Source organism: Haliotis cracherodii, unplaced genomic scaffold (genome assembly GCF_022045235.1).
Source record: "Haliotis cracherodii isolate W230 unplaced genomic scaffold, xgHalCrac1.p SCAF_16, whole genome shotgun sequence".
NCBI lineage: Eukaryota > Metazoa > Mollusca > Gastropoda > Lepetellida > Haliotidae > Haliotis > Haliotis cracherodii.
The window spans coordinates 5983639-6011424 of record NW_027266271.1 but is presented as its reverse complement, the minus strand read 5'-3'; the positions used below and the strand labels follow the sequence as shown (position 1 = coordinate 6011424).

General features: G+C 43.8%; 1 protein-coding gene across 1 annotated transcript in view; it reads left to right on the top strand.

Moving 5' to 3' along the window:
* Nucleotides 1-26813, top strand: part of LOC139463753 (dnaJ homolog subfamily C member 7-like) — a 34514-nt gene extending 7701 nt beyond the window's left edge. Inside the window, exons 6-13 of the mRNA XM_071245025.1 lie at nucleotides 113-231; nucleotides 4442-4595; nucleotides 5704-5868; nucleotides 6964-7055; nucleotides 7418-7491; nucleotides 7981-8127; nucleotides 20522-20677; nucleotides 21152-26813. Of these exons, the coding sequence (XP_071101126.1) occupies nucleotides 113-231; nucleotides 4442-4595; nucleotides 5704-5868; nucleotides 6964-7055; nucleotides 7418-7491; nucleotides 7981-8127; nucleotides 20522-20677; nucleotides 21152-21267 (1023 nt within the window). The 3' untranslated portion in view covers nucleotides 21268-26813. The remainder of the gene's footprint in view (nucleotides 1-112; nucleotides 232-4441; nucleotides 4596-5703; nucleotides 5869-6963; nucleotides 7056-7417; nucleotides 7492-7980; nucleotides 8128-20521; nucleotides 20678-21151) is intronic.
* The last annotated feature ends 973 nt before the right edge of the window (nucleotides 26814-27786 follow it).

Genomic DNA, 27786 nt, shown 5'->3' with positions numbered 1-27786 from the left:
CAATGAATTTCATGATAGGTTACATATGTTACTGAAGAGAATACAAGGTGTAATTGCGTTAAAACCTCTACTCCATGGTATGTTGAAGCACTATTAAACCATTGTGTTGCAGGCTGTGTTCTGTATGGACAGATGTATAGATACATGTCCTGCATGCTGCAAGTTTAAAATCAGGAAGGCTGAAGCTCTGGCGTTGTTAGGACGTTACCAGGAGTCACAAGAACTAGCCAAGTAAGTTGACAGGGAATGCATGCAGGATTCCCAGACACCAGCTTTTGGTGTTACTAAGTACCAAGGATTCTTTTTGAAATTGGATGCACCTGTCAAAACACAGATCCACATGGTCCAGCTTGATAGCCAGTTTGGTCTTTAATTTTCTTAATATTGACTTCAACAAATAATTATAGATTTTGGACAGATTCATTTCATAGACAAGTCTCATGGTGACAGGGTATACTTGCGAACAGAAGAGGTAGAAATGTTAATTTTACCTTATCCTCATTCATACTAATTTGCTTTTCACTTTCTTCTTCCCGAAACATAGTGGAAATTCTTGTGCAGTGTACCCAGTGAACAGGAAATATCTCACACAAATGCCCTCCTTTCACTCTCAAGCGCACTGTAGACACTTGACCAACCTGTCTGACTCATCACTCCCTTATTTTAGCCTCAGCTTGCTGGTGGGGAATTTTCTTTCACTCTTGTAATTCATGCTATCCTTAATCAATTTGCCTTTTCAGATTAAACATTTGGCTTGGATTACCTTTTTTAAACATTCCTTTATCATATTCAATGGTTATTTTTTAAAATTAGCAAAGAATTTCCCTCTTTTTTTGTCCCCCGCCGCGCGAAAGCGAATCGGGGGATATAGTATTCACGACCGACCGACCGTACGTACGTACGTACGTACGTACGTCCCACCTGTTTGTTGCCGCGATATCTCAAGAACTAAACACTGGATTGTCTTCATATTTGGAACTATGGTGTATATACAGATTCCGCAGACACCAGTCGGTTTTGGTGACCTTGACCTCATTTTCAAGGTCACAGCAGGCAAATCTGCTTTTGGAGTTGGAAAACGGTGTTGCAGCGATATCTCAAGAACTAAACACTGGATTGTGTTCAAATTTGGAATTTTGGTGTATATACAGACTCCGCAGACACCAGTCGGTTTTGGTGACCTTGACCCCATTTTCAAGGTCACAGCAGGCAAATCTGCTTTTGGAGTTGGAAAACAGTGCTGCAGCGATATCTCAAGAACTAAACACTGGATTGTTTTCATATTTGGAACTATAGTGTATATACAGACACCGCAGACACCAGTCGGTTTTGGTGACCTTGACCCCATTTTCAAGGTCACAGCAGGCAAATCTGCTTTTGGAGTTGGAAAACAGTGCTGCAGCGATATCTCAAGAACTAAACACTGGATTGTTTTCATATTTGGAACTATAGTGTATATACAGACACCGCAGACACCAGTCGGTTTTGGGTACCTTGACCCCATGTTCAAGGTCACAGCAGGCAAATCTGCTTTTGGAGTTGGAAAACGGTGTTGCCGCGATATCTCAAGAACTAAACACTGGATTGTTTTCATATTTGGAACTATAGTGTATATACAGACTCCGCAGACACCAGTTGGTTTGGGTGACCTTGACCCCATGTTCAAGGTCACAGCAGGCAAATCTGTTTTTGGAGTTAGAAAACGGTGTTGCCTCAATATCTCAAGAACTAGTCGCTGGATTGTCTTCATATTTGGTACTATGGTGTATATACAGGCGGGGGACATTTTGTCACTTTGTGACAAATACTTGTTGCTCTTAAATTTTACTCTTGTTTTCAATATGAAAACTTGTAACAAGTGTCTGCATATCTCCAATCATGATCCACACACCATTGGTTCAACCGGTATGACATACAATTGTACCGCAGACGATAAATGCGACTTCTGCTCCCCCTTGGCTGAAAAGAATTTGCTGAACACATCTACGTACATTCATGCAGGCACACTTTTACGTAGCCACAGACCTGTACACAGGTTCCGGCCCTCATGCAGCCACAGGCCTTCACATAGGCCCAAACCTTCATGCAAACCCAAACCTTCATACAGGTTCCAGCCTTCATGCCGCCACAGACCTGTACACAGGTTCCGGCCCTCATGCAGCCACAGGCCTTCACATAGGCCCAAACCTTCATGCAAACCCAAACCTTCATACAGGTTCCAGCCTTCATGCCGCCACAGATCTGTACACAGGTTCCGGCCCTCATGCAGCCACAGGCCTTCACATAGGCCCAAACCTTCATGCAACCCCAAACCTTCATACAGGTTCCGGCCTTCATGCCGCCACAGACCTGTACACAGGTTCCGGCTTTCATGCCACCACAGGCCTTCATGCAGGTTCGAGCCTTCACGTAGCCACAGACCTGTACACAGGTTCCGGTCTTCATGCCGCCACAGGCCTTCATGCCACCACAGGCCTTCATGCCACCACAGGCCTTCATGCAGGTTCCAGCCTTCACGTAGCCACAGACCTGTACACAGGTTCCGGTCTTCATGCAGCCACAGGCCTTCGTGTAGCCATCATGCAGCACCCTATCTGCATGCAGCCTCCAGTGTTCATGCAACTTCATGGGTTCACTCACCCTCAAACATTCACGCAGCCTGCATTCTGACAACATTCCAACTAGCTATACAGTATATCAGACGATACATGAAAAACTTCATGCAGACTACCCTTTCAACGTCAACTTCTGAAGAAAATTCTTAGGCCTCACTGTTCCTCTACAGCTCTGAACCCTAACGGCACCCATCTATTTCAAAATGAGGATGTGTTCAAGCTTGTATTTCAAGGAGGTAATTCATGCCATTGGGAGGAATATACCTCCACCTGTGAAGAAGACCAGGGCTACCAACTTCTGTTTCATTTCAGACTTCTTCTCTTAGTAGGAGCACTGACTTCTTACTGGAGGGTGCTACAAAATCTAAGAAAAGCAAGTCTTTACCGTCAGACCCTGGCTAAAATTTTCAAGCAGTAGTGAACAAGATTTTTGCGTCCTCTTAAAGCTGTCTCCCTGCACGACGATGCATAGATTAACTAAGGCTCACACCTCTGCAAAGATGATGTTATCATCCACGTGTGAATCCACGAAACCTCCCTCCTCTAGGAAAGAAAACACCTGCACGCAACCCTCCACACTGCAGCATCAGCAGGTTACCAAACCTTCCACAATGTCACAGGTTCTCCCATTTTCAAATCCACAGCACAGGGCTTTCCACAGACACACTCTCTGACCTTCGTGCAGACACAATCCTCCATGCAGATTTGGACCTTCGCACAGACACAGTGCTTCAAGCACTCGGACCTTCGCACAGACACAGTGCCACACGCAGACTCTGACCTTCGCACAGCATTCCCCTTTCGCGCAACAATCTACCTTCATGCAAATTTCAACATTTGAGCAACCTGTTCCTTTTTCCAAGAGTGCTGCACACTGATCTAGTTGCTAGACTGGTGACGGGATTGTCACCAGTCTCAAGATCAATACCCTCGTCTTAACAGGGAAGATCATCACAACATTAACAAACCATTAGACATTCAACAGAGTCGTCATTTACTACCGGATATCAGGTTACAGAATCATGGTTCACAACTATTATTATTATCACCTACAGATCCAAACCCTGCTATTGTGATGCAGTCTCATCACTGCTTCGGTCTATCTGTACCAAGAGACCTGGAATCGATTTTTGTAAAGTCCCATTCATTCCCCCCATGTTGATATTGCTGGAATATTGCTAAAAGAGGCTTAAACCTTACCTCACTCACTCCCAATTGCATGGATTGATGCTAATGCTGCTAATCACTGGATTGTCTGGTCCAGACTCAACTATTTTACAGACCACCGTCATATAGCTGGAATATTCCTCTCACTCACTCACTCACTCACTGCTTTCCTCCTGCATCAAGCTGACATGATGTGATATAATTGGAAACTGTTGGAAGTAGCATTCGACCCAACCCCCCACCCACCCACTGAAGTGATGTGGATTAGCTGGACAAGAGAATCTGAATGCATGGGGAAGAGAATATTTGTGTACATAGTGAAATCAGACAGTTACATAGCAGTATTTATTGAACAAGACATTTAACCTGCCATTTGCCTTGATAAAAGACTAATCACCAGTAGAAATCTCATTATCTCAGACAGGAATGGAACTATATCACTCTCTTTAATGTTCAGAAAGTTAAAGGGATTCTTGAGTATTAACATTATACTATTTGAAACAAGGGCCCCTCAAATTTTTAAGTTGTGATAAGGACCCCTGGACTTTCTTGCTTAATTTCAAAAACTGCTTGCACCATGCTTATTGTGGTAGTCTTCATGTGTGCGACACCTGGTCATTTTGTCACCACAGTGACAGTCTGTATGTTTGTTCCCACAGTGACATCCTACAGCGAGGGGGTATGAACGCTGACGCCCTGTATGTGAGGGGGATGTGCCTGTACTACCAGGACAACATAGAGAAGGCCTTCCAGCACTTCCAACATGTACTTAGACTAGCGCCCGATCACCAGAAGGCCAAAGATATTTATAAGGTGAGAAATAATGCATTCTTTGGGGAAGAGGTTTACACTTACAGTGCCTCATGCCTGTCATGACGGAATTCCCCTGAGAGGGTATGGAAGCCCAAGTCATTCAAAGTATTTAATGTCTACCAGTGTTTAATTGTAGAATATTTGTTTGTTTTAATCTTTAGCCAAACCTTCTCCATAATCTCAAGTGGCTAAAGGAATGGTGTCAATCCTGCTGGGGTCCATGGAGGTAGCTAAGGTACTGTAAGTCCCCATGGTCCCCAGTATGGTGGCCTCACTTTAGTTGCTGGTGATATATAGCCCAATTTTATGTATTGTCTTGTTATGAAAACAGGATTAATCACATGCTTAGATTGCCTCAATCTCAGTCGCTATCGTCAAGGACATTCCTGGACATTACAGGTCACATCAGAACAACCTTTCACGAACTATGACCGACCAATGAAATGACTAACAGGAAGTCAATGCAACAAGTTGGACTTAGGTTCTAAAGGGTAGAGTTTGTTTCCGGAGCATAGTTGGATTTAAGTTTTAATATAGGATTGGTTTACTTAAGCATGTTAAGGAGTATAACAAATAAACTATTAAATCAACTGAACTAGTGCCATTTGATATTAAGGAGTTTTAGAAATGTTTATTTTAGAATTTCCATTGCAGCTATTTTGACATCGGCTAAGCGAAATGTTGGGTCAGTTTACCTGGTTTGGGACCATAACATGTTAAAATGGGCGGGGGATATAGAAGACTTTGTCAACTATACGCTTGTTGTAAATCATAACCCCTGTGTATGAAACATTGTCCTGCATACAGTACACAAATACCATTGAATTTGTAAATCATCATGTCTAGTGATGTTTTATGGAACATTTCAAGTTTTCATTGACCAAATTTGCAAACAGCAAAACAAGCACACAAACTCCCATTGCCGCCATGACCAGAATACACGAGATGCACAGTAAAGCAGTATGCATGAAAAGGGCAGTAACTGCACTTTATATTGGATCGTATTGTTTTTAAGTATTGTAGCATTTCACTGTTGGGGTCTTGTGTTCCAGACACGGAATATTTAATGATTGGGCAGTTTGTGATATAGGCCGACTGTGTGTTCCAGAAAGCCAAGTCTCTGATGGCCAAGAAGGAGGAGGGCAACACAGCTTTCCGATCCGGGAAGTATGATGAAGCATATAACCTGTACTCAGAGGCCCTAGCTATAGACAGCAATAACAAGTTTACCAACTCCAAGCTGTACTTCAACAGAGCTACTGTGTGCTCCAAGGTGACTTAGTAGTGCTGCTATTCAGGTTTATAGGAGGTGCAGAACTTGTCATGTCTTCTATGGGACATCGATAAATGTTATTTATTTAATCACAATGTTATCATATTTTGTGTTCTGAACACAGAACTGTTTGTTTGGTTATTTGATGCTGCACTCAGCAATATTCCAGCAGTCTCTAAATAATCAGTTTGTCAGCACCATACCCGTGCTCGTGGATTTCACAGAAGTGGTAAACGTCTCAGACCTGCATCACTTTGGGCTTTCCTCCCACATAAAGCTGACACGCCGCGATATGACTGGAATAATGTTAAAAGCGGCGTTAAACCCAACTCACTCACTCACTCTAAATAGTTTTGACCAGCCACTCAACACGGAATTGAATTTGCCAGTAGCTGCTTTTTAAATATGATGTGGATCCAGGATACATATTTTGTGTGACACAAGTATGCTGATAGAAAATCATAGTCATGAGTAGGAACCAGATATACATCATTATGTGCATCATTGCACAATAAAGAAGCATCACATCTAGAAATCTGTGTAAATTGTTTTATTTAATTCTTTCATGACCGTGACCACGTATGTGGTATTCGTTCTTTGTTTGTTCGTTGCACGCCGCACTCAGCAATATTACAGCGATATGACGGCAGTCTGTAAATAATCGAGTCTGGATCAGACAATCCAGTGATTGACATCATTAGCATCAATCTAGACAATTGAGATACGATGACATACGTCAATCAAGTTAGTGAGTGTGGCTACCTGGTCCTGTTAGTCGCCTCTTACGACAAGAATGGGGTGCTGAAGATCAATAATAACGCAGATCTTCACGGGTATTATGTTGTATTCAGCGAAGTATGAACAGTATTTTTTTTATTATACATGTTATATATTATTATTCTGCTTACATTGTAGCTTATTAGTATCTAGGTACCCGCTGCCCTCCATTTGAGTGTGGAAGCAGAGGAAGTCCTCACTCTGAAGTCAACTTGATGAGAGCCTCAACCTATCCCTCATGACAGTGCTGATAACTTATGCATAACGTAATGCATCCTTAAAACAAGAAACTTTGTATGCTTATTTTTTGGGTTTCAGCTGCATAAACTTGACCAGTCTATAGAAAACTGTTCCAAGGCAGTAGAGTTAGACGACACATATTTAAAGGCATATCTTCGCCGAGCCAAATGGTGAGTGCTTGAAAGGCTTTGTCAGTTGTCCTGTGCCATTTTATTACTGGAAGTTGAAGAACTCTCATTCATAGACTGACTCAATTAAATTAAGCTGTATTTGGACCATTCTATGAACCACTAGTTTGACGTGTTCAGACTCTTCCCAGGCACTATTATGCAGCTGGAACATTGCCGACTTCAGCAAGACAACAATCAACAACAGTGATATGAGTTGGTACCAACTGTAGTCATTGTAATTGCTATAATGGCTAAGGGATTAAATTATTATGTCGTTTATGTGTGTATGTAGACATAGTAAATGGGATTGTCCTGCTGCCCAGTGTTGCCTCTGTGGATGTAGGTGTGTTGTGGTGTTGCAGCTATATGGAGACGGAGCAGTACCAGGAAGCTGTGTGTGATTATGAGAAGATTTTCAAAATGGACAAGTCAAAAGGTAGGGAGTTCATGGCAATATAAAATCCCAATAGTTGACATGTCTGCTCACTTGACCACCCTTCCAACTATATGTATCACACGCAGTAACTCTCGTGAATATCGTGGCATGTTGTAGCTCACATAATGCTTGTCACATGTGGAGGTTGGCCCTGTCGTCTAAGGCACCACATTTCGCTGTGCTGTTTTGCATCTCTTAGTCTAATTATGTTTCTAGGTTTGTCAACTCCATACCTGTGTTTGTGGGTTTAAAAAAAGTGGTAAAAGTCTGAGACATGCATCCCTGCAGCCTTTCCTCCCACATTTAGCTTACACCCCATAATATAACTGGAATACTGTTAAAAGTGGATTTAACCCATTCTCTCACTCACTCTTGTCACATGAAGCTAATTTGACAACTGTAAGAAGCTAATTCCCTGAATAACATGACATGATGTAGCTCACTTGACCAATGTCACCTGTTGCTTACTTGACTGTCGGGATATTGCAGAAAACAAACGACTGCTTCAGGAAGCCAAACTAGAACTGAAGAAAAGCAAAAGAAAGGATTACTACAAGATCCTTGGTATCAGTAAGAATGCTACTGAAGATGAAATCAAAAAGGCCTATCGCAAGAGAGCACTTATACACCATCCAGGTATGTGCATGTCTTATTTGGAGTCGCTCTGAATAGCTACCCGATTGCTGATGCTCTGTTAAGCCATAATTACTCTCATTCACTTATACAGAGTTGTTGTTTGTATGTTTAAACAGTCCACTTGGGCAGTTTTTTACACTCTGGACAACCACATAATCAGTATCTGGTGTGTGAAGAATAATCTTGATTTTTTAAAACTTATCCTGCATCACTCCTTAATGCATTTACTGCTTGTTCTGCAAGGTCTTGCTGAAAAAGAAGTTGTTCCAACTGGTTGTGTGACTAATCCCATCACACATGTCACAAGTGACCATAGAAGTGATGACATCACATGCTGTACAGTCACCTGTTTTGAGCTCTCAGCCTTATCCATTTCAGTCCTTTGCTTGTTATTACAACACTATTCTTTTATGTGAATTATATCCTTCATATGGTTTGTGTCTTCATATCTTACATATGACTTTTACCATTGCATTCATATTTAACACTTGATGATGGCTTTTTGTCACGATACAGGCGTATTATTGTTCCAGTTAGCCATTTAGAATTCATTTCTTGTCGTGCATTCTGAATTCTTTGTGTTTCTGTGCTTTCCTGTGGTTGCTAATTACATTAAGTAATACGTTACCACTGTTATACCGAGGCTGTTGTCTCCCACAACTGCTGCTATAGCGAAATCTACCACAGAGATCTCAATTACCTCATGCAGCACGTGCGTAGCCACCTAGCTGCCATGTGACACCCTTCACTCTTGTCTCCTTCATCTGCTAAGCAAGACGTGTTTCCCTCCTGCTGAAGCGTTCATTGAATATTTTGTGATATTTATTATCGTTTATTCTCTAATAAACTGTTCTTTTATGGGGCGTTGCGGTAGCTACGCTTGGTTATAATTTTCCCGCCAAACGGAAAATGTTTCCCGCCCTTTTTTCTATATACTTGCGGGGTTCGCCTATGCACGTTGTGTTTTACCTTTCCCCTGTTCTTGTATGTTTTGGGGGTTAACATCACGTATTTCTTTATATGAAAGTTATATGTGTATGTTATATGTTCACATTGCTCGTTTATTTTCTTGTGAAAGTGCTCGTTTGTGAATCATTGAGGTGCGTGCGTTGTAACCATGTTTTGTTCTTTGTTTATAGAATACGAACAATGTCTGACATGGAATTGTCCCCAGTCTCCACCCCCTCTACCCCTGCTCCTCGGAGTTGCGCGATGTGCAGAAAATTTTTGTCGTCCCGGGATCCTCACGATCGTTGCACGCGGTGCAGGGTTCCTTGCGGGGACACCCGGTGCACCCTGTGCGAAGGTCTGGGGCCTGCGGAGTTTGAGCGTTACCGACTGTACGTCCAGTCCGTCTCCACCCCTGTGGTGGCCGGTTCGTCCGGTCGGGGTCCCCGTGCGGGTACCACCCCCTCGGCTGCGGTGGATCCCTTTGCGGCCCTCGGGCTGTCTGGGGATTCCGTCGCCGCATTGTTGTCGAAACTTGTGGCCTCCAATCTGGCGGCCTTATCGCAAGATAGGCCGCTGGCTGTTCCGTCCCCGGCCTCTTCGGTGGCCGCGGGGTCCACCGGTACGGCGACGGCTGCTGTGGTTACCGGTCCTTCCCCCGAACCGTTGCTCCGCTATCGGTTAAGGACCGCGTGGCCATGGTTTATGACCTCTTCGAGGACATGCCAAAGCCCCTGCCGATACCGCTGGGAATCCACGGTTCCGTGGGTTCCTCCGAGGTGTACGACGAGACGTCCGACAAGGCTTTCCCGGCATCAACCTTGCTGCGCGGGATTAAGCCTTCTTTGGAGAAGGCCTTCGCGGCTGCCTCCGGTCGGGGTCGCCCGTTACCTCCACGGTCGTGGAGAAAAGGGTCTTTCCCGGTACATGACCTTGCCTTTCCCGAGGCTGGTCCTTCCGCGGAAGCCCATGTGGAGCGTTTGGGGGTCCGTGCCCCACTGGTTGCCACGGTACCACAAGGTACCTTGCAACAGCTGGACACCCTCGCTCGACACTCCATGCTGGCAATGTCTTATGGAGACACATACCTGGCTGCAGCGGCTAGTCTGGTTGAAGGTTCTCCTACAGACCGAGACCAGAGCATTTACAACTGCTTGATCGGTTTAAATGCTTCCCTGGAGTACGTTGCCGGGGCTTCGGCCTTTATTTCCGGCACGTGCCATTTTCTTCGGCGCCAGTTGTATCTGGTTGCTTCAGGGTTGGAAGCTGCCAATCAGGAGGTGCTCCTTTCGCAGCCTTGGTCTGCTCGGACCCTGTTTAATAACAAGATCCCTGGGGTTCTGAGGAACAACAGGCCGCTGTGTCTGCCGAGGCCTCTCGGCACACACTGGATCTTGTGGGGTCCTTGCATAGGCGCCTGGGTGCCGCTCCGAAGCGGAGCGCGCCCCAAGATGCTGCGTCCGGCAGGCCTAAGGGGGCAGGTTCTTCTTCCTCTGGGAAGAAGCCCCGCTCTGAGGGCTCCGGTAAGGGTTCTCAGCAGCCCTTTCGCGGGAAGAAGGGGAACTGGGGGAAGCCCAAGTCGTCTAAGGACGGCAAGGGCCCCTCCAGGTGACTCTCATTGGAGGGGTTCGTATGCCGACAGCGCCAACTTCGGTTGGCCCGTAGGCGAACCCGAGTCACTTGGCCCTGGACAGTTGCGCCTGCCACAGCCTGTCAGGCCCCCCTCTCCTTCCCCAGTGGGAGCCAGACTCCAGACTTACTGGGAGAATTGGGAACAAGTGTTCGACGACCCGTGGGTGGTCAACACGATTCGGTACGGCTATCAGCTCGATCTCAAAGCGAATCCGCCGCTCACCGTTTCCCCGTCGGCAGGTTTCTATTCGGAAACCGATCTTCCCTTCCTCGCCGATGCCATCGGCAGGTTGGTGGAGAAGGGGGCAGTTCGGGAGTTAGCTCTACCAGAAATAACACCGGGGTTTTACTCCAGGATATTTCTCGTTCCCAAGAAGGACAGTGCCGAACTCAGAATGATTCACAACTTGAAATCGTTCAATGAGTTCTACCTGCGCACGCCGCCCAAGTTCAGAATGTTGAGCTTGGCGGACCTGAAAGCACTGATCATGCCGGCCGACTGGCTCGCTTCGATCGACCTGAAGGATGCTTATCTGCATGTTCCGATTCACCCGGATCATCACAAGTATCTCAGGTTTGTTTTTCAAGGCAGGCACTACGAATGGGTTGTACTCCCATTCGGTCTTTCATCCGCTCCCTGGCTGTTCACCAGGTTAACCACTCCCATAGTGGGGTTCCTCCACCGGAGGGGTGTCCGGTACTTCGCGTACCTGGACGACTCGCTAGTCGCAAATCGAATGACGGACACCCTGCCACGCCATCTCGTTTTCGCACGTCGGCTCTTGGAGCAATTGGGGTGGATTATCAATCTCCCCAAGAGCCAGTTAACCCCTTCTCAGAACTTGCAGTTCATCGGAGGTCGGTTTAACACGGTGTCCCATCGCCTCTTTGTCCCCCCAGACCGGTGGAACAATATTTAGGCGATGATTGCCAAAGTTTTAGCGGTGCAACAGACTGTTCACTTTTGGGAACAGCTGTTAGGGCTACTTGTATCAGCCCAGGACTGCACCGAACGGGGTCGTCTCCAACTCTGCCCGCTGCAACGGTTTTTAATCCAGTTGTTAGCAACGGAGGTGAACAGTGCGACCGTCGCCCTCCCGGATCGGCTCCGACCGCATCTGGAGTGGTGGAAGGTCCCTTACAATGTCTTATCAGGAGTCTCTATGCGGCCCTACCGGGCCACGTTGAACCTGTATACAGACGCCTCTCTAGTGGGCTGGGGCGCCCATCTAGAGGGGGAGGTGAGCTCGGGGCTGTGGTGCGCAGACGAAATAGGTCTTCACATCAATTGTCTCGAGTTCAAGGCAGTCAATCACTGGAAGTATCGTCTCGTCGACGCCCGGCTCATGCTGGCGACCGACAACACGACGGTAGTGTCTTATGTGAACAAACTGGGGGGAACCCACAGTCACTCGCTACTCGATCTCACGTTCGAGTTTTACGCTCTGGTGGACAGTGTCCCATGCCAGATATGCGTCCGTCACATCCCAGGTGTGCGGAACGTACTGGCCGATGCTATATCGAGGCCCACAGAGTGGATGCTGAACCCAGTGGTGTTTCAGTGCGAAAGTTTGGGCCGTCCGATGGTCGACCTGTTCGCAACGCGGTTCAACAATCAACTCCCGTTGTTTGTATCACCAGTCCCGGACCCGAGGGCCGTCGATCACGATGCTCTCGCGTTAGACTGGACGGGCTTGGACGCTTATGCTTACCCGCCGACAGCGTTGATACCACACATTCTAAGCCGGCTCCGAGGAGTTTGCTGTCGAATGTTACTGATCGCGCCCATGTGGCCGAAGAGATCGTGGTACCCCGACTTGCTGACCCAGGTCACGCAGTCGCCACTTCCACTGCCTGTGAGACCTGATCTCTTGATCCACCCTCACACCCGTCAGCTTCATCCAAATGCAGGGCAGTTCAATCTGCACGCGTGGATGTTGTCACCGAGCGTCTGAGAAGTAAAGGTTTTTCTCGCCGGGCGTCTCGGGCATACGTTAGTATGCATCGTGATTCTACCCAGAAGGTGTATAATGCACGTTGGGTTATTTTCATGAAGTGGTGGTGTAAACATCACATTCATTCGCCAGATAAGGTATCTGTGCAGGATATTGCTCGTTTCATGTCTCACTTGCGAGAGACCCGGAAACTCTCCGGGGGTTCCATTGCCAACTATGTCTCGTCCGCTGCTACGGTACGGGACGTTGCTATGGGTACCAGTCTCTCCAAAGAGCCGGTGATAACAGCATTTCTCCTCTCCTTTGACACGGCGGCACGTGTATCTGACATTCATGCACTCGATGTCGCCAAGGTACGATTCGATAGGGGTGACGAAGGAGCGGTCCGCCTGGGCCTGCTCATGGGCTTCGTCGCCAAGAATCAGAGAATCGGGCAAACGGAGAGAGAATTCACTGTAAGATCACTCAAAGAAATCTTACATCCAGCTGATACTGAGGACAGAGCGCTGTGTCCGGTTAGGGCCCTTAAGTATTATCTTAAGGCTTCGAAAGAACGTAGACAAGGGCGTGACTGTCTGTTCATATCGTGTAACCCTAATCGCATGGTTGACATAACTCGCAACTCGATTGCGTTGTGGCTTCGTTCTGTCATCAATCTGGCGTACCGGTCTCGGGGGTTACCGGTAGCGGGGTCAAACCCGCACGAGATCAGGGCGCTAGCGGCAACATTTGCCCTACACTCGAATATCTCTGTTCCCAAATATTACGAGATTGTTACTGGCGTTCTGACTCGGCGCAAGCGAGCACCTAAGGGGTGTGCCCAGCGCGTTTCCGACCTCCTCAGGCGTAAGACCTTGGTCAATCTGGGTCGACTCCAATGTTCCCACTGCCGTGGGTACAGGAGTTAGGGTCCCGCAAACCAGCGCACTCACACCACAGGTGAGGGCGGCTTTTTGTGTGCTTTGTCCATATTTGTATTTTGACAATTATGTATTTAATTGTCTGTCGTGTATCCCAACCTTGTGATGCATGCTTACAAATACTGGAATTAGGTCACGCGCCTAATGCATACTTAAAGTAGGCTTGCTCTGGGATATACAGTCTGAATGAAATTAATTTCCCTCTTTTCGACTGTTTAACCTGATTTAAGATTAAGCTCACGCAGATACAGTGTTCTCATCCGCTGAGGCGATGAAATACCTATCCAGTGGGGCCGTTTGGATTGGCCGTGGGGTTGTTTTGGCAATGACGATTGAGCCTTACGGTATGCGCTTGACAGTGCTTTGGTATTCCTATAGGGTAACGCCTAGCTAGGTGCATGCGCATCGAGTGCTTCCGCCTTGGTGTTTACTTCCGCTGGTCGGAATGAACGCTAGCAGTCAGGATTCGGGTTGTAGGTGCTCCCCACCGCCTACTGTGGTAGTCAGCCTCGGTATAACAGTGGTAACGTATTACTTAATGTAATTTGTAGAATTTTCCTATTCGGAATATTCTATAAGTAATACGTTACCACTGGGCTGCTGCCCGCCCGTCCGTCCCCCGAGCACTTGCTCTCGCAGGAGACAAGAGTGAAGGGTGTCACATGGCAGCTAGGTGGCTACGCACGTGCTGCATGAGGTAATTGAAATCTCTGTGGTAGATTTCGCTATAGCAGCAGTTGTGGGAGACAACAGCCTCGGTATAACAGTGGTAACGTATTACTTATAGAATATTCCGAATAGGAAAATTCTACAAAAGTGTTGTATACGCCTTTCTTTGCGTAATCTTATCCCTTAACATCCGTGTTCTGGGTTTAATATATTACATACACACACAATCATGGTGGGAACACATTGTGATTACACCTTCTGCTTCATTGCAGATTTATGTCCCATGGTACTCAGTGCCACGGAAACAAGTCTGGCTGGAACCCCCACCCTTTGTGTCTGGACTGCTCGAATACATGTTCGACAGCTACATATGTAGCTTTTGTGTACCCTTCTCTCCCACAGCCTTCTCCAAGTAAACAAGGGGCTCAGAAGCGACGTTTGCAGTAAGCTGCTAGACAAGCCAAAATGATGATGTCTTCCTCCTCTGAGACTGCGACATCTCCACTAGCCACAGCTTCGGGCTGGAAGCCCCTACCAGCATCTAGCCCTCTAAGATAGGTTTCCCCTGCGTCTCCTCTCTCTACATTGACGGGCAAACACCTCACCTGTATACCTGCTCCTAAGTCAGCAGTACTCCGGACACAGATGACCACCTTGGCGTCTACACCTATCTACATGTTTATGACTACCTTTGGTGCCAACAACCCAGGGATCGGCCTTCCCGCAACCATTCCATGTGTCATCACCGCCAGCGCTCTTGAGCAGCTACAAAGGGTGCCTTCAACGTCTCTAGGTTTTCAGACCTTCGCTCTTGAGCACCTACACAGTACCTCTTCAATTCTATGACTCGGATCATAACAGCAGGCACCATTGTCGGCACTTTTGGCGCCCCTGGGATTCAGACTCAACTCTTCCAGCTGGCGCCCGAAGAGTTCTTCTGGAATCCCTCCTGGCTGCAGATGATGCAGTCCATGTTTCAGCAGACGCTGGCCCGGGGCGTGGATAAACGAGGCACTATTGGTCCAAGCCTACCCCCCTGTTCACCAGACCCAGTGCTAAAGGATCTGGTCTCAGCATTGGATGAAGAATTTGCGATATTATCTCTATTGTCAGCGTTCATGGTACCTCGGTTGAGGAAAGACGATTTCCCCATCCATGCTTTGGAGGTGGTGGACATAGCACACACCCAGCATGACCACGCAGACAGAAATTAGCACGATCTCATTGTGATTAGTTGCTCTCATTCTACAGGCTTATGAAACAGCCCGATTGGATCCTGCCACGACCAACAACCCTCATGAGATCAGAGCGTTCTTTTGACACATGATTGTCTTTCATACAACAGAGGTCCAACGTTTTTCTCAAGCCAGTGAAAGTTCCCGCCAATTCTCCCTGTCTAAACAGTGCCCAATCAATGTTGACGGAACGATTTCTCTAAGAGGGCAATAGTACACTGGTAGAATTTCTTTCATGTGGGTTCTGGTAGACATGATCTGCACCAAAAATTGACGATCACACTTGTGATGATCAACTTGGTTCTACACCGGACACGTCACACATTCTACACAGAACTTGGAACACCACTTGTTTGTCAACCACACAGTTCACAGGGGATTGTCCGTGTGAAGCTTGTCTCCGGCAAAATGCGGTATTCCAGATTACTGCGCAGGGTGATTTACATGTTACGTGTCAAGAACTCTGTGACTGTAAACATCTCCAACCTGAATTATTTCATCTGACATAAAGTGACCCGTGCAGTGTATTTGTACAGATTGGTTTGCATGCTTACTTGTATGTAATGCTGCAACCACTCGGCCAGACGCCTGTAGCTGTACATCAACTTCAGTAGACCTCCGATGCCAACATGCGCAGTAACAGGGCACCATAAAACCGGGAGGGCTTATACAATGCCCAGGGGATGGAAACGATCGCCTAATTTCATAGGGATCGATCTGTCAGACCAAAGAATATATATTCAGCCTTATCTACTAGATACAGGATCAATTTTATAATTCTTCCCACAACCGTCTGTCGACCTCTGATGACTCCACGTGGAGTAACAAGGATCCTCTCTTCATTGTCACGTTGATATAAAAATCGGAGTGCTTATACGACACCCAGGGGATGGAAATGATCACCTTACTTCATATATTGCAAAAGTTTTACATATATTCAGCCTTATCTACTGCATACAGCTTCGACTTCCCACTAACCTTTACGTCGATGCCTCGGAGATCGAATGAGGAGCGGGTTTATTTCATCTACTTTAGCATTAGTGCGCTTATGAATACACGTTTCCACATAACTTCAAGGCAGGACACAATCAGACTTTTCAACTTTACACCCTTGTAGAGAGCCCAATCTAACAACTGCTACCCACTCTTCATCAGCCGCTTATACTTTGACAGTTGCAAGTGCTTCTTGGATTGGTCACGTCAGCCCAGGATGAAACAAGCTCAGGTCAGGATCCTTAGCCTATCTGTTGCTCTATCCCCCCATCTTAGGAGTCTTTTCAACAGATGGACCGTAGATACGAACACCTTAGGAAGTTTCTCCTGAACAGAGTTACCTCTGACATCCCACCTGATCTTAGGGCAGCTCCCTTGGTATGGAAGCTTACTCTCGAGGTTTTCATCTTGTATGTCAGCGTCTTGGTCATCCCGAAATTGCTCTCATCGTCACTTGCCAGAACTACCTGGCACCTTTTGGCTCCCCGATTCCATACCTTCACGCTTGGGCGGTGGACGAATTGAGCATCCCGTTGGAAGGGCTAAGAGCGAACACTTTTCGCCAACATTACTTCTTCCCAGGGTGATGCAGAAGATCAGAGCAACCATTAGCCTTGCTTTCCTATTGATCGTTCTTTGTCGACCTACAAGAGGGTGGTTGATAAACTTATAGGCTATTCAGCAGGGGTGGTTATGACCATAGCTATGGCACATAGACCTTTAACCCAAGACCTTTATGATGAAAGGTGGCGTTCCTACAGAACCTTTTGTAAAGTAAAGGATCAGGACCCCCACCACTGTCGCCTCAATTCTTGGCCGAATACCTCCCTTATCTGCGTACCAAGCGACACATGAAAGGCAGCACCATTACTACCTATTATAGTGGCTCTCACACTTCAGTGTTGCTAGTTCCAGAAGATAAAATAATGACCAAGAGCCAGCCTAACCCGACTCTCACAGTGTTCGCAGGCCCGACAGCTGTTTGACATAGTAAATCAGTTTCTAGCGCATGCGAATTTCTCTTGCTGCTTTTTACCGGCATGTCCTGATACTCTCGTACTGTCTAAGGACAGGATTGGTCAAAGTAGTTATAGATCTGCGCAAGTGATGTGCTCAACGACTGCCGTGAACTACTGGATAGTTCATGTCACTGAGGACTGCCTCTGATGGTATGCCCTCTGCCATATCGTGCAATAAATATGCATTAAACACTAATGCAGGATAACTTTAAAAATCTAGTAAAATCTAGATCTTTTTTATATTTGTGTACTTATGCTGCATTACTTCACCTAAAGTGGCCCACCCGATGCAGAGCTGCCTCCCCACGATGTCTTCAGAGGTTAAAATCTGGCAGTAATGTGATGATACATGACGTCATCACATCCATGATTGTGTGGGAGCTGTGTGATGGGATTAGCCACAACCAGTTGGAACAAGTTCTTCAGCAAAACCTCAAACAGCTCTTCTTTTGTCAAGAACAAGCAATGAATGCAATAACAAGTAATGCAGGATAATTATGAAAATATAAAAATATCTCGATTTTACTAGTTGTACCGAATCTGTTGTGTTAAGTGTGATCCCTTCCTGCAGGTTCTGGTAACGTTAACGTGATATTGCATATTACTAGGGCTGCAACGATACAGGAAGGTCACGATACGATACGCATGTCGATATTCTGGTCATGATATGATTCGTATCTCGATACGCAATGATACAAAAACAAGACTTAAAGCTTGTCAAGATTGAACCTTTCATAATTTTGTAACAGTCAACATTATCTTATAATGACAAGACTACTGAAGTTGTTAAGCTTCAAAGTGGAACTTTCTCTAACTTTCCTTCAAAACAATTCAAAGTTCAAACCCCCGAAAATAATTAATGTACTTCACCAGTGATACAACTTCAAAGAATTTGTATGCAATGGTCGAAGAAATTGTATCTGAAATTATTGTTTTATCAGGAATGATATATAGAGGTTATCACGCGAGTGTGTTTTTGGGGTGGTAAATATCCTGCATTAGGAATAAACATTGTATTTAGCGAGCCTTGGCGAGCTAAATACAGTGTTTATTCCTAATACAGGATAATTACCATCCCCAAACACACAAGCGTGATAATCTCTTTATCATATAATGTCATTCTTTAATTCTGTGCTTCAAGATCGCTTCCCCTCTCTCACAAACATTACCATAACATTGCGAGTTTTCCTGGAATGCGCTCATTATTATTTAATACGTCACAGGGTAAGTGATGTGTCAGTTGGACAGTGACAGTAGCCAAGATAGTTCCAACTGAAAGCTGTTTCTTATACAGTGACGAAGCAACTATTACGCAAAACAACAGTTGTTTTTAATTGCCTTTCGTGGCAATCCATCGATCTGTTCGCTAGAGTAACTGCCCTTTGTCAAAGGGAAGCTACTCTAACCCTAGTCTATGAGACGTCACAGCCACGGTCAGACGTTGTTGGCAGTCGGTCTATCCTGTTATGACGTTAAGAAGTGTAGTCAGATGTACACACAGCGACAAAACGAAACAAGGTAACAAGTCAAACATATTTTGGCAAAATTCAACTATTTTAATGGTTTCAAGCCGCAGAGGTCTACAAGCACAGATGTGGCTACTGATCCCGCTTGGCAAGGCCTCGTGCCCTCCCAATATTGTTTCAAAATTTATATCTCCAAAGTTCCCCAAACTTATAAAATTCCTTAGCTACGTCACAGTTAGACACTAATTTTCAGTATATTAGACTGTTCTTTTGATAATGATAACAATTATCCCTGTAGTTTATCCAGATTCCCAATGGTTAATTCTGACTCGATTGCTGAATGACGAGGGGGACGCCATGTTTGTTTATAAACAGTGAAAGTAGTCCTACTTGACCTTTGATATTTGCATCTCTATCCGCATATGACCCCAACGGATATTGTTTTTTATTCGTTGGCTATATCCTGCCGAGAAACCTACCCATTATATGATAAATTCCAATATCGTGTTACTTTAGATGCAGCATTTACTCTATATGTATTTAAAATTATAAAAGCCACAAGTGTAGCATTTTGGTACTGGTGATGCAGGATATTTTTACGTATGGAACAATTTGACCAGTCACTGTAGGGACTCCCCCGCAACAGGTATTTAGATTGCGAAAATGTTATGTTGAAATATATTAGCCAAATTGCCACAAATATGACTTTTAAAGAGTCAAAGTATGTCATTTTTAATATATGTATCCATTCTTTAGCAACTAAAGTTTGTTTCAATGTGTCAAAAGAGGTAATCTGACTGTGGTTGCTGTATCTCTTCACACACGACTTCACCTAACTTAATGAAAACATATTAAATGAAATTTTGAATAAAATTAATGAAATATATTACAAACACATGTCCAGATATACAATAAACATGTTTTAATAACAAGATAGTATAATGATGGTATTGAATTGCGTACTTCAGTTCGGTTATGCTGACTTGTATTTTCGGTGTTATGTGCTTGCGGTGATCAGCTGATAATGTTGTTTGAGATGGGGGAAAAACATCTGTCAGTGTAAAACCTGAGCTTATTAAAAATGTAAGTATGTTTTGGGAGCCATACGTTACCGCGCGCTATAACCAAGTTAGGGGTTTATTGAAAGGCACAATAGCAAGGAAAAGCTGTACTTGAGATTTTCGTTCCGTATCGTGGCGTATCGATAAATGGGCCCACATTTATCGTATATGGTACCGTGGGTAGAGTATCATGATGCATCTGAATATGGGTGTATCGTTTCACCCTTACGTATTACTGCCTGCTGCAGGACATGTTGGTTTCAGTATACTTCCTTACTGCTGGATGTCATTGGAAGATATATAATTTAGCTAGTCTAACTGTAATTTAGCAGTGAACTGGCACATAATCCTTACACCGATATGTCAGAATAACCATAGTGACTCATAGACATGTTTCATGGCCTCAATATGATAGAACTATGCTGACATATGAATAGTTGAACCTTATGCAGCAGTACTACTCTCCTGAAAATGTCCCACCTTTGTCTGTCTTCAGACCGACACTCCCATGACACTACTGAGAAGCAAAAGGAAGAAGAGAAGAAGTTCAAGGAGTTGGGCGAAGCATATGGTGTCCTTTCAGACCCCAAGAAGAAGATGCGCTATGACAGTGGACAGGACTTGGAGGAGATGGACGGCGGAGGGTTTGGTGGTGGGTAGATTAGGGAGGCATCTCCTTCAGTCAGCTACATGAAACACTCTCCATTGCTATTGACATATATACTTTCAATACAATCTACCAGGAAATGGTGAACTGTAGTTGTGGGTCCTCCACCTTTCAGGAGGGAATTCAATCCAAATGTGTCCTATGAAGGTCAGCTTGAACATGTTGAAGGTGCAGCTTTATAGGTTGTTAAGTAGGTTGTTAAGGACTTCAATTTTAAGTTCAATCACAGTGAAAGGGGTATTAATTACACAGTGGGACTGTAGTTGAAAAGACATAAAAGTTTTCTAGATCAGTTTTTGTCAGAAGTAATGGCATTTTTTGTATGGAAAAGAAACTTGGCAAACGATTTAGAGAAATTGGCACCAACAAATAACACTCCAATACATGCTTTCAAATTGACAATGTTACAAGGTAATCTCAACAGATACAAACATTCAATTTGTACAATTCTTCTTTCAGATATTGATCCCAATCAAATCTTCCAGACATTTTTTGGTGGAGGTGCTGGCCCTGGTTTCCAACAGTTCCACTTCGGCAGTGGAGGTCACCCTGGATACACTTTCCAGTTTGGTTGACCTTCACCTCATTTTAGTCCTCTTTTTTAAAAAAACCCAACAACACTGTGACATGAATGTTCTGCTGATGGCAACTGGTGCATAACAGACATTGCCATTTGTTGCTGCAGCCTGACGGAACCTTGTCTTCAACATCTTTTTTAATAATACTACGAGTCCCTCTTCACTTCCTAGGATCCTTGTTGGGCTGTAGCCATTGAGCAGTAGGATGCATGTGGAAGTGCGGCAACAATACATTGTACAAAAGAATGAAAGGTTATTTACAGGGAATCTAATTTGAGGTTTTAGAAACAGAATTAATTATGTCTTTGAAAAGAAAGGAACAGCAATGAAGATATGACCATCAGATGTGCACTGTGAATCCTGACTCTTGTTCCTTCAGTGTTCATTACTTGTGAGTGTGTGCCAAGGGAACCTCATCATCAGCTGGTAAGATACGTAGTTCAGCGAGTTGTATTTTGCAGCTACTGTTGGTGTGGACGATGTATGTCAGTTGCAATGGCCTCACTGTCCCATCCTGGTGTGGGCTGAAAGCAAATGGACCTTCAGCAGGCAATAGATACACACAACAAGAAAGCAGTACATCTTCAGCAAACTGCTGACTACTTTTGTACCAGACTCTATGTTTAGATGTAGGAATCCATCGCTGTGCCCATAGGTACTGGTAATGGAATTGAACTGTGACAGCTAAGGATTCAGCCCAGTCACATGCATATAACTTCAAGGTAGTTACTCATTAGGTCCTTCAGGCACATTGTTAGTTAAAGTTACTTAGTCTACTCACAAATTTAATGTTTGTTGCAAATTGAACACAGTGTGTATTGTAATTTAGATATTAAATCATCAATTCATTTTTACTGCAGCTGGGAAAACAAAGCAAGGTACCATTGTTCTATCTATGTGACTGGACATTTGCAAAATATATTTTCCTGAAGGTAGTAGGGTATCTGGTAATGTACAAGACCATCATTCTTTTCCTGGAGGTTAAACTAAAGAATGTGATAGATATTAGCATGATTGCAAGCTTCAGAAACAGACACTGTAGAAACTTACACAAACATATGTTGATTTAGGAAGCAAAACTTAACATGGCAACATCATTTCATTGTTTCAGCATTTTATGTATATCATTGGTGTTGTACTATTTTGTATATACCTGTAGAGAGAAACTACGTCATCTGAATCATGCAACAGCTTCAAAGAGGTTTGAACTTCCATCATATTGAGTTCAGTACAAAACAGCTGTATTGAGTTATGTACATGGTTTTAGACACTATTTTTACACGTGTGTAAGTTACATAAACGATTTTTCTGTTGTAGACATATTCAGTGGGTTGTATTCTTTTGTGCAAATTGTCCTCTGTAATGATAGATAATGTAATGTTATCTGTATAAAAGAATATAAAAATTATTTACACTTTTTCTGTAACTGCATGAAATTCACTGGCAATCACTGAATAGTTGGTGCCGACATGATCACCCTTTTCCTTTCGTTGCCATGTCCTAGTGGAACATGATCCACTGGGGCTAACATGGTAAAGTCACTGTATGTCCTCTGGTGAGCTTCGGTTAGCCTTCACTCCACACAGGAACAAAACACAACTGTCCAGTAAGCTCTGACAGAGTAGGTCAAACTTAAACAGATAAGATGTATGATGCTGAGGATGTAAGATATGATGACTCTTTTCTTCATTGGATTATGATTACACTAGGGAAGTCATGAATTAGTCTGTATTTGCCTATGGAAATATACATGGAGAAATCCATTGTTCCTTACCCTTACCTATTGTAGTGCCAAACAAAAGCAGTAATTTTGCACAACTGGTGAGAGACCAGTCATGCTTTTCAAATGTAATTGGTTCAAACTTCAATCTCTTTGTGGTCATTTGAGATTTTGGTCAAATTAAGTTTATATGTAAACACTGGTTTCGATGGCCAAACACATCTATTCAGTTGAAGGTGGTGAAAGATTCCTCGACCGGCCTCCACATAGCCCCCACCAGGCCTCAGACCAGTCAACAGGAAACTGTAAGGAGACAATGACCAAGAAATTCCTGAGTTGAAATTCATTGAAGTTCTGTTAAAAAAAATACATACCTGAAAACTCAACTTTCTTCATGTTTCACAATAAGTCAGTTTTTATCACCCAGTACACAAATATACTAAGATCAGCTTTATGGATGCAAAACCAGCTGATCTCCTCCACTTCAAAAGGATTTCTTGTTCAGTGTATGTCTAAACATTGATCGACTTTTAATTCAACATGTCTGTTTGAGTCAGAAATGGTGTTTAAGGGTGTATTGTGTCATGGTTAGGATGTGTTTGATGTGTTCAATTATAGACAAAGAGATGTCAATAGATTTCTCATCTTGAGCATTTGTGTTACACTAAGCAGGCTAGGCATGCCATATCGAAGATGGTTGTATGTTCAGTAATTCCTGCTGACAGATAGGAATATTACATTTAAACAGCTTAATGAATAATTAGGGAGGGCGTATATTTTTAATATTTATTGAAGTAAATAAAAAGTCATCTGTCAAACCTGTTTGTAATTATTCAAAACAATGTTTCCACTGTCCAAATTGATACATTGTGCCTTGTCAAGGTTTGTATGAACACATTCAGATGGAGTATACTCGTCAAAAAAAGAAAACCAGAAGGGATATGTTCAGTGTTCAACGCCAAAATAGTCGACTTAATTGTGCAGTCTTATGTTGTGTGGAGATCCCAGTGTGTTCCCATCATTACAGTTACAAAAATGCAGTACCAGGAAAAGTCAGATGAAAAAAATGTGCCAAAACGAAGTCACATGCAAATCATGGGATCAATACATGTGCGTCTTCTGCATTTGCAAAAGGAACAGCAACATTATAAAAGTGTTAGCTTTACAGTTGCCTGACCCCTGTATTGTGCCAACTAAAGAACCGCCAGGGCTATAAGTGTGTCCCCCCAAGCGTCACCATCACAAGACTATGGACCAACAGTGACCAACCCAGATCGAGTAGACCCAGTGTGGCCACCACCGGTAACATGAGGCTGACAGTTGTAGGCTCTCTGTGGTTAGGCATTTCCACCAACGGCAGAACATACCAGGTCCTTGTTCAGGGACACTTAAATGCAACTGGAATGTTTTCCAATGATGCTCCTGGAAGTGACCGTTTCCAGTGTTTGCCGAAATTCAGCTGAGTCCACAATGGTAATGATCATTTGCCTAGATGGAAGTTTAAAAGGGCACTTTGAGTTATCCTTCTGTGTGGTGAACATATCACTCATGACTTGATCAATTACTAAAGGGATTTTTGAAGTAGCAGAGGCATCCATTGGAATTTTTGCAAAATTATCAAATAAACATCCAGCCAGACCCGTGAAGATCCGTGCTACAATAGGTCTCCAGCAACACATGCTTGCGTAAGAGGTGACTTACGGGATCGGGTTGTCAGGCTCGCTGACTTGGTTCACGCATGTCATCGTATCCCAATGCGTATATCGACGCTCATAATGTCAATCACTGGTTTGACTGGTCCAAATTTGATTATTTACGGACTGACGTTATATAGCTGGAATACTGCTGAGTGCGTTAAACAACAAACAAATAAACATTAGTCACTTGTGGAATCAGGAATGGTAAAGTCCAATGGGGCAAGGGAAAGGGCTTACAATAACGTATGTCATACCTCCGATGTAATTTGGCTGGAAAATACGTTCGGAGTTTCAACGCATTGCCATGAGTACTAAACGTTCACGTTGGTGTCGTGTGTCACTAAAACGAATAGTTTTACCCCCCATTAAAGCCCATTTGGCCTAGAATAAAGATGATAAATGGTACTAACAGATCTCCTATTCCTGCTATGGACATAACTTGCAACAGTGACGAATTTTCACAAAGCTAACATGTTGGTAGAACAATTCAAGAATGTAAGCAGTTCTTAAAATTTTCCTCGAAAGATTTCAAGATGTTTTGGAATATTAACTGGATATTTCATTGGCTATGGTTGATGTTAATTCAGATTTAAATACCCCATTTACACGTAAGCTTGAACGGGCAATTTCTAAAGCTGGCATCTCCTCACCCGGACCAGATAACTTGTGTTAAGGGATGTTTAAGAATATGCCGGATTCTGCTCTTGAAGTTAAAGGCTTGTTTTTGCATGTGTGCTGGCAATCTGGATCTGTTCCTAAAGTTTGTAAGACCGCCTCCGTGGTCTAGTGGTAGAGCGTCTGCCCGCCCTTTGAAAAGAGGGAGGGGGGTTGCACAATTAAGATCTATTATTGTCATTGGTGGTAATTTATATAGAATTAAATAAAGATTTTTTTCGAAATAAAAACTGGAAACACAATGTTTATTACTAATACAAGATATTTACCATCCCCAAACACACTCGCGTGATAACCTCTATATACTTTTACTTTACTTTACAACAGTATCTGATATGTAAATACATGAAGATTTTGCTGTTTGCTTATTTTCACTTCTAGTTTTGAACAAGACAGCTTTAAGACTATCATTAATATCCATTTGGTCGACCCTTGTGTTGAGTATACTAGCTAGGATATACTCTTGTAAAATGTAGGGGATCATGAAATATAAATGTTCATACCAAGCATTAGAACAAAGATTGGTGTTGACGGCAAACACCCTATGCAAAAACGTTCATGTCTGTAAACTTAACCCCAAAACACATGCTTCAGTTTGCACGTGCCACACGCAGTAGCGACACGGATGTTCGTAGGGTGTCATTCCAGATTTTGACACTTTCAAGGACTTTCGATTAATCTTTGTGGATTATTATTTCTGTAAATATTATACAGTTGTGATTTACTTAATTTCACGAACTAGCGATGAGGCGACTGCAACGCGCGTGCAGTGGCCATGCAATACGTTCAATGATCATGTACCCACAAACCCGAAATGTTGCCGATCGACCCCGTTCAGAGCGTCCCAGGTCGACAAGCGTATAGGAACGTTCACAGGGCTACTGGAGTACAAGTTACGGAGCGGACGATTACGAATCGTTTACATAGATCTCATCTCCATGCTCAACGGTAACGGGTTGTGCCGCTCCTTACAAAAATCGCCATATTGCCAACAGACGTCTATGGTGTACACATCAAGTGTCATGTTTTCAGATGTGTCCAGATTCGCTTTCAAGGAAGGGTCCATGGAGAGTATTATCAGGTCAACATACTAACACCCTTTGTTGTCCCGTCTACAAGGCGCGTGGGTCAACGTATCGTCTTTCAAGAGTGAATGAATGTTTGAGTTACTACCACTACTGATCCAAAAACTTAACATTTCTCATCTGACCCCTATCGCCCTTCAAGATTGTCAAACCATGTACGATCGTCACTATCATACAACTTTTACTAGAAACTAATATCTCTTACAATTTTGGCTACTTTAAGTTATTTCCCAGTACGTTTTATTTAAAAGAGAATATCATTACTTTATAAAAAAAGAAAGTTACCCACTTCCAGTGTGTGTTATAAGCTCTGTAAGTATATGAGACCTTGGCATCCGGCATGAGTTGAAAAATGACAAATTAAACATTAATAAAGGCATCTGAATATTACTGGTTTGAAAATTGTTTGTTTTCTTATATCTAAGGTCTTCAACATGTGTCATGATGTTCCTTCTTGTGGCAAAGTCTACTAAATCTCAGCAGAGCAGCATCCCTTGGGCCGTCCTGAATCATGTCATCATGGGTGGGTTTCAAATCCTAGATTCACACGGATTATGATTCTTGGTTTTTCGGCACAAAAATATTTGTTTGAAATCATATATACATGTATCTTAAGAATAAACCTATTATTGTGTAAGATATCTTCTCAATGTTTGTTGCATGCCTAAGGGATGTAACACTACAGCAAACCAATGCACTTGACGACTTTCCCACCTGAGTCCCCTATTGCAAATACAAACTCCAGGAATGCTTTACATTGCCACTGAGACTGTCAGTTTCCAAACTGAGTTTTTTCCATAAAGTATAAGAAATGAATGACTGTAACATGCACTGAATACGTGACAAACAACAGACAAGGCAAGTAGCTGGTAATATGATTCATCATTTATTATATATGAAATGATTCCCTTATAAGATGCTGAAATGTGTGGCACACCAGGGCTGACCAAGTCCTCAATGAAACAGACATGTGAACCTAATACTAGCAATACATCCAGGAGAGCATGTAGCATGTCACAGCAGTCGGTCAGGAGAATATTTACGCCTACCATGAGTCCAATCCAGTCATGATGAGGGCAGGGTATGAGGTATGGTCAGGATACAGTACATCAGTCATGGGGAGGAGGGGCAGGCTTTAGTGGGTGGGTGAAAGCAGAGTAAATCTTATAAAATCTTATAAGAACAACATTCGCCCCAATTATGTTTCTAGGTTTGTCAGCACCATACCCGTGCTCGTGGGTTTCACCAAAGTGGTAAACGTCTGAGACCTGCATCACTTCGGGCTTTCCTCCCACATTAAGCTGACACGCTGTGATATAACTGGAATAATGTTAAAAGA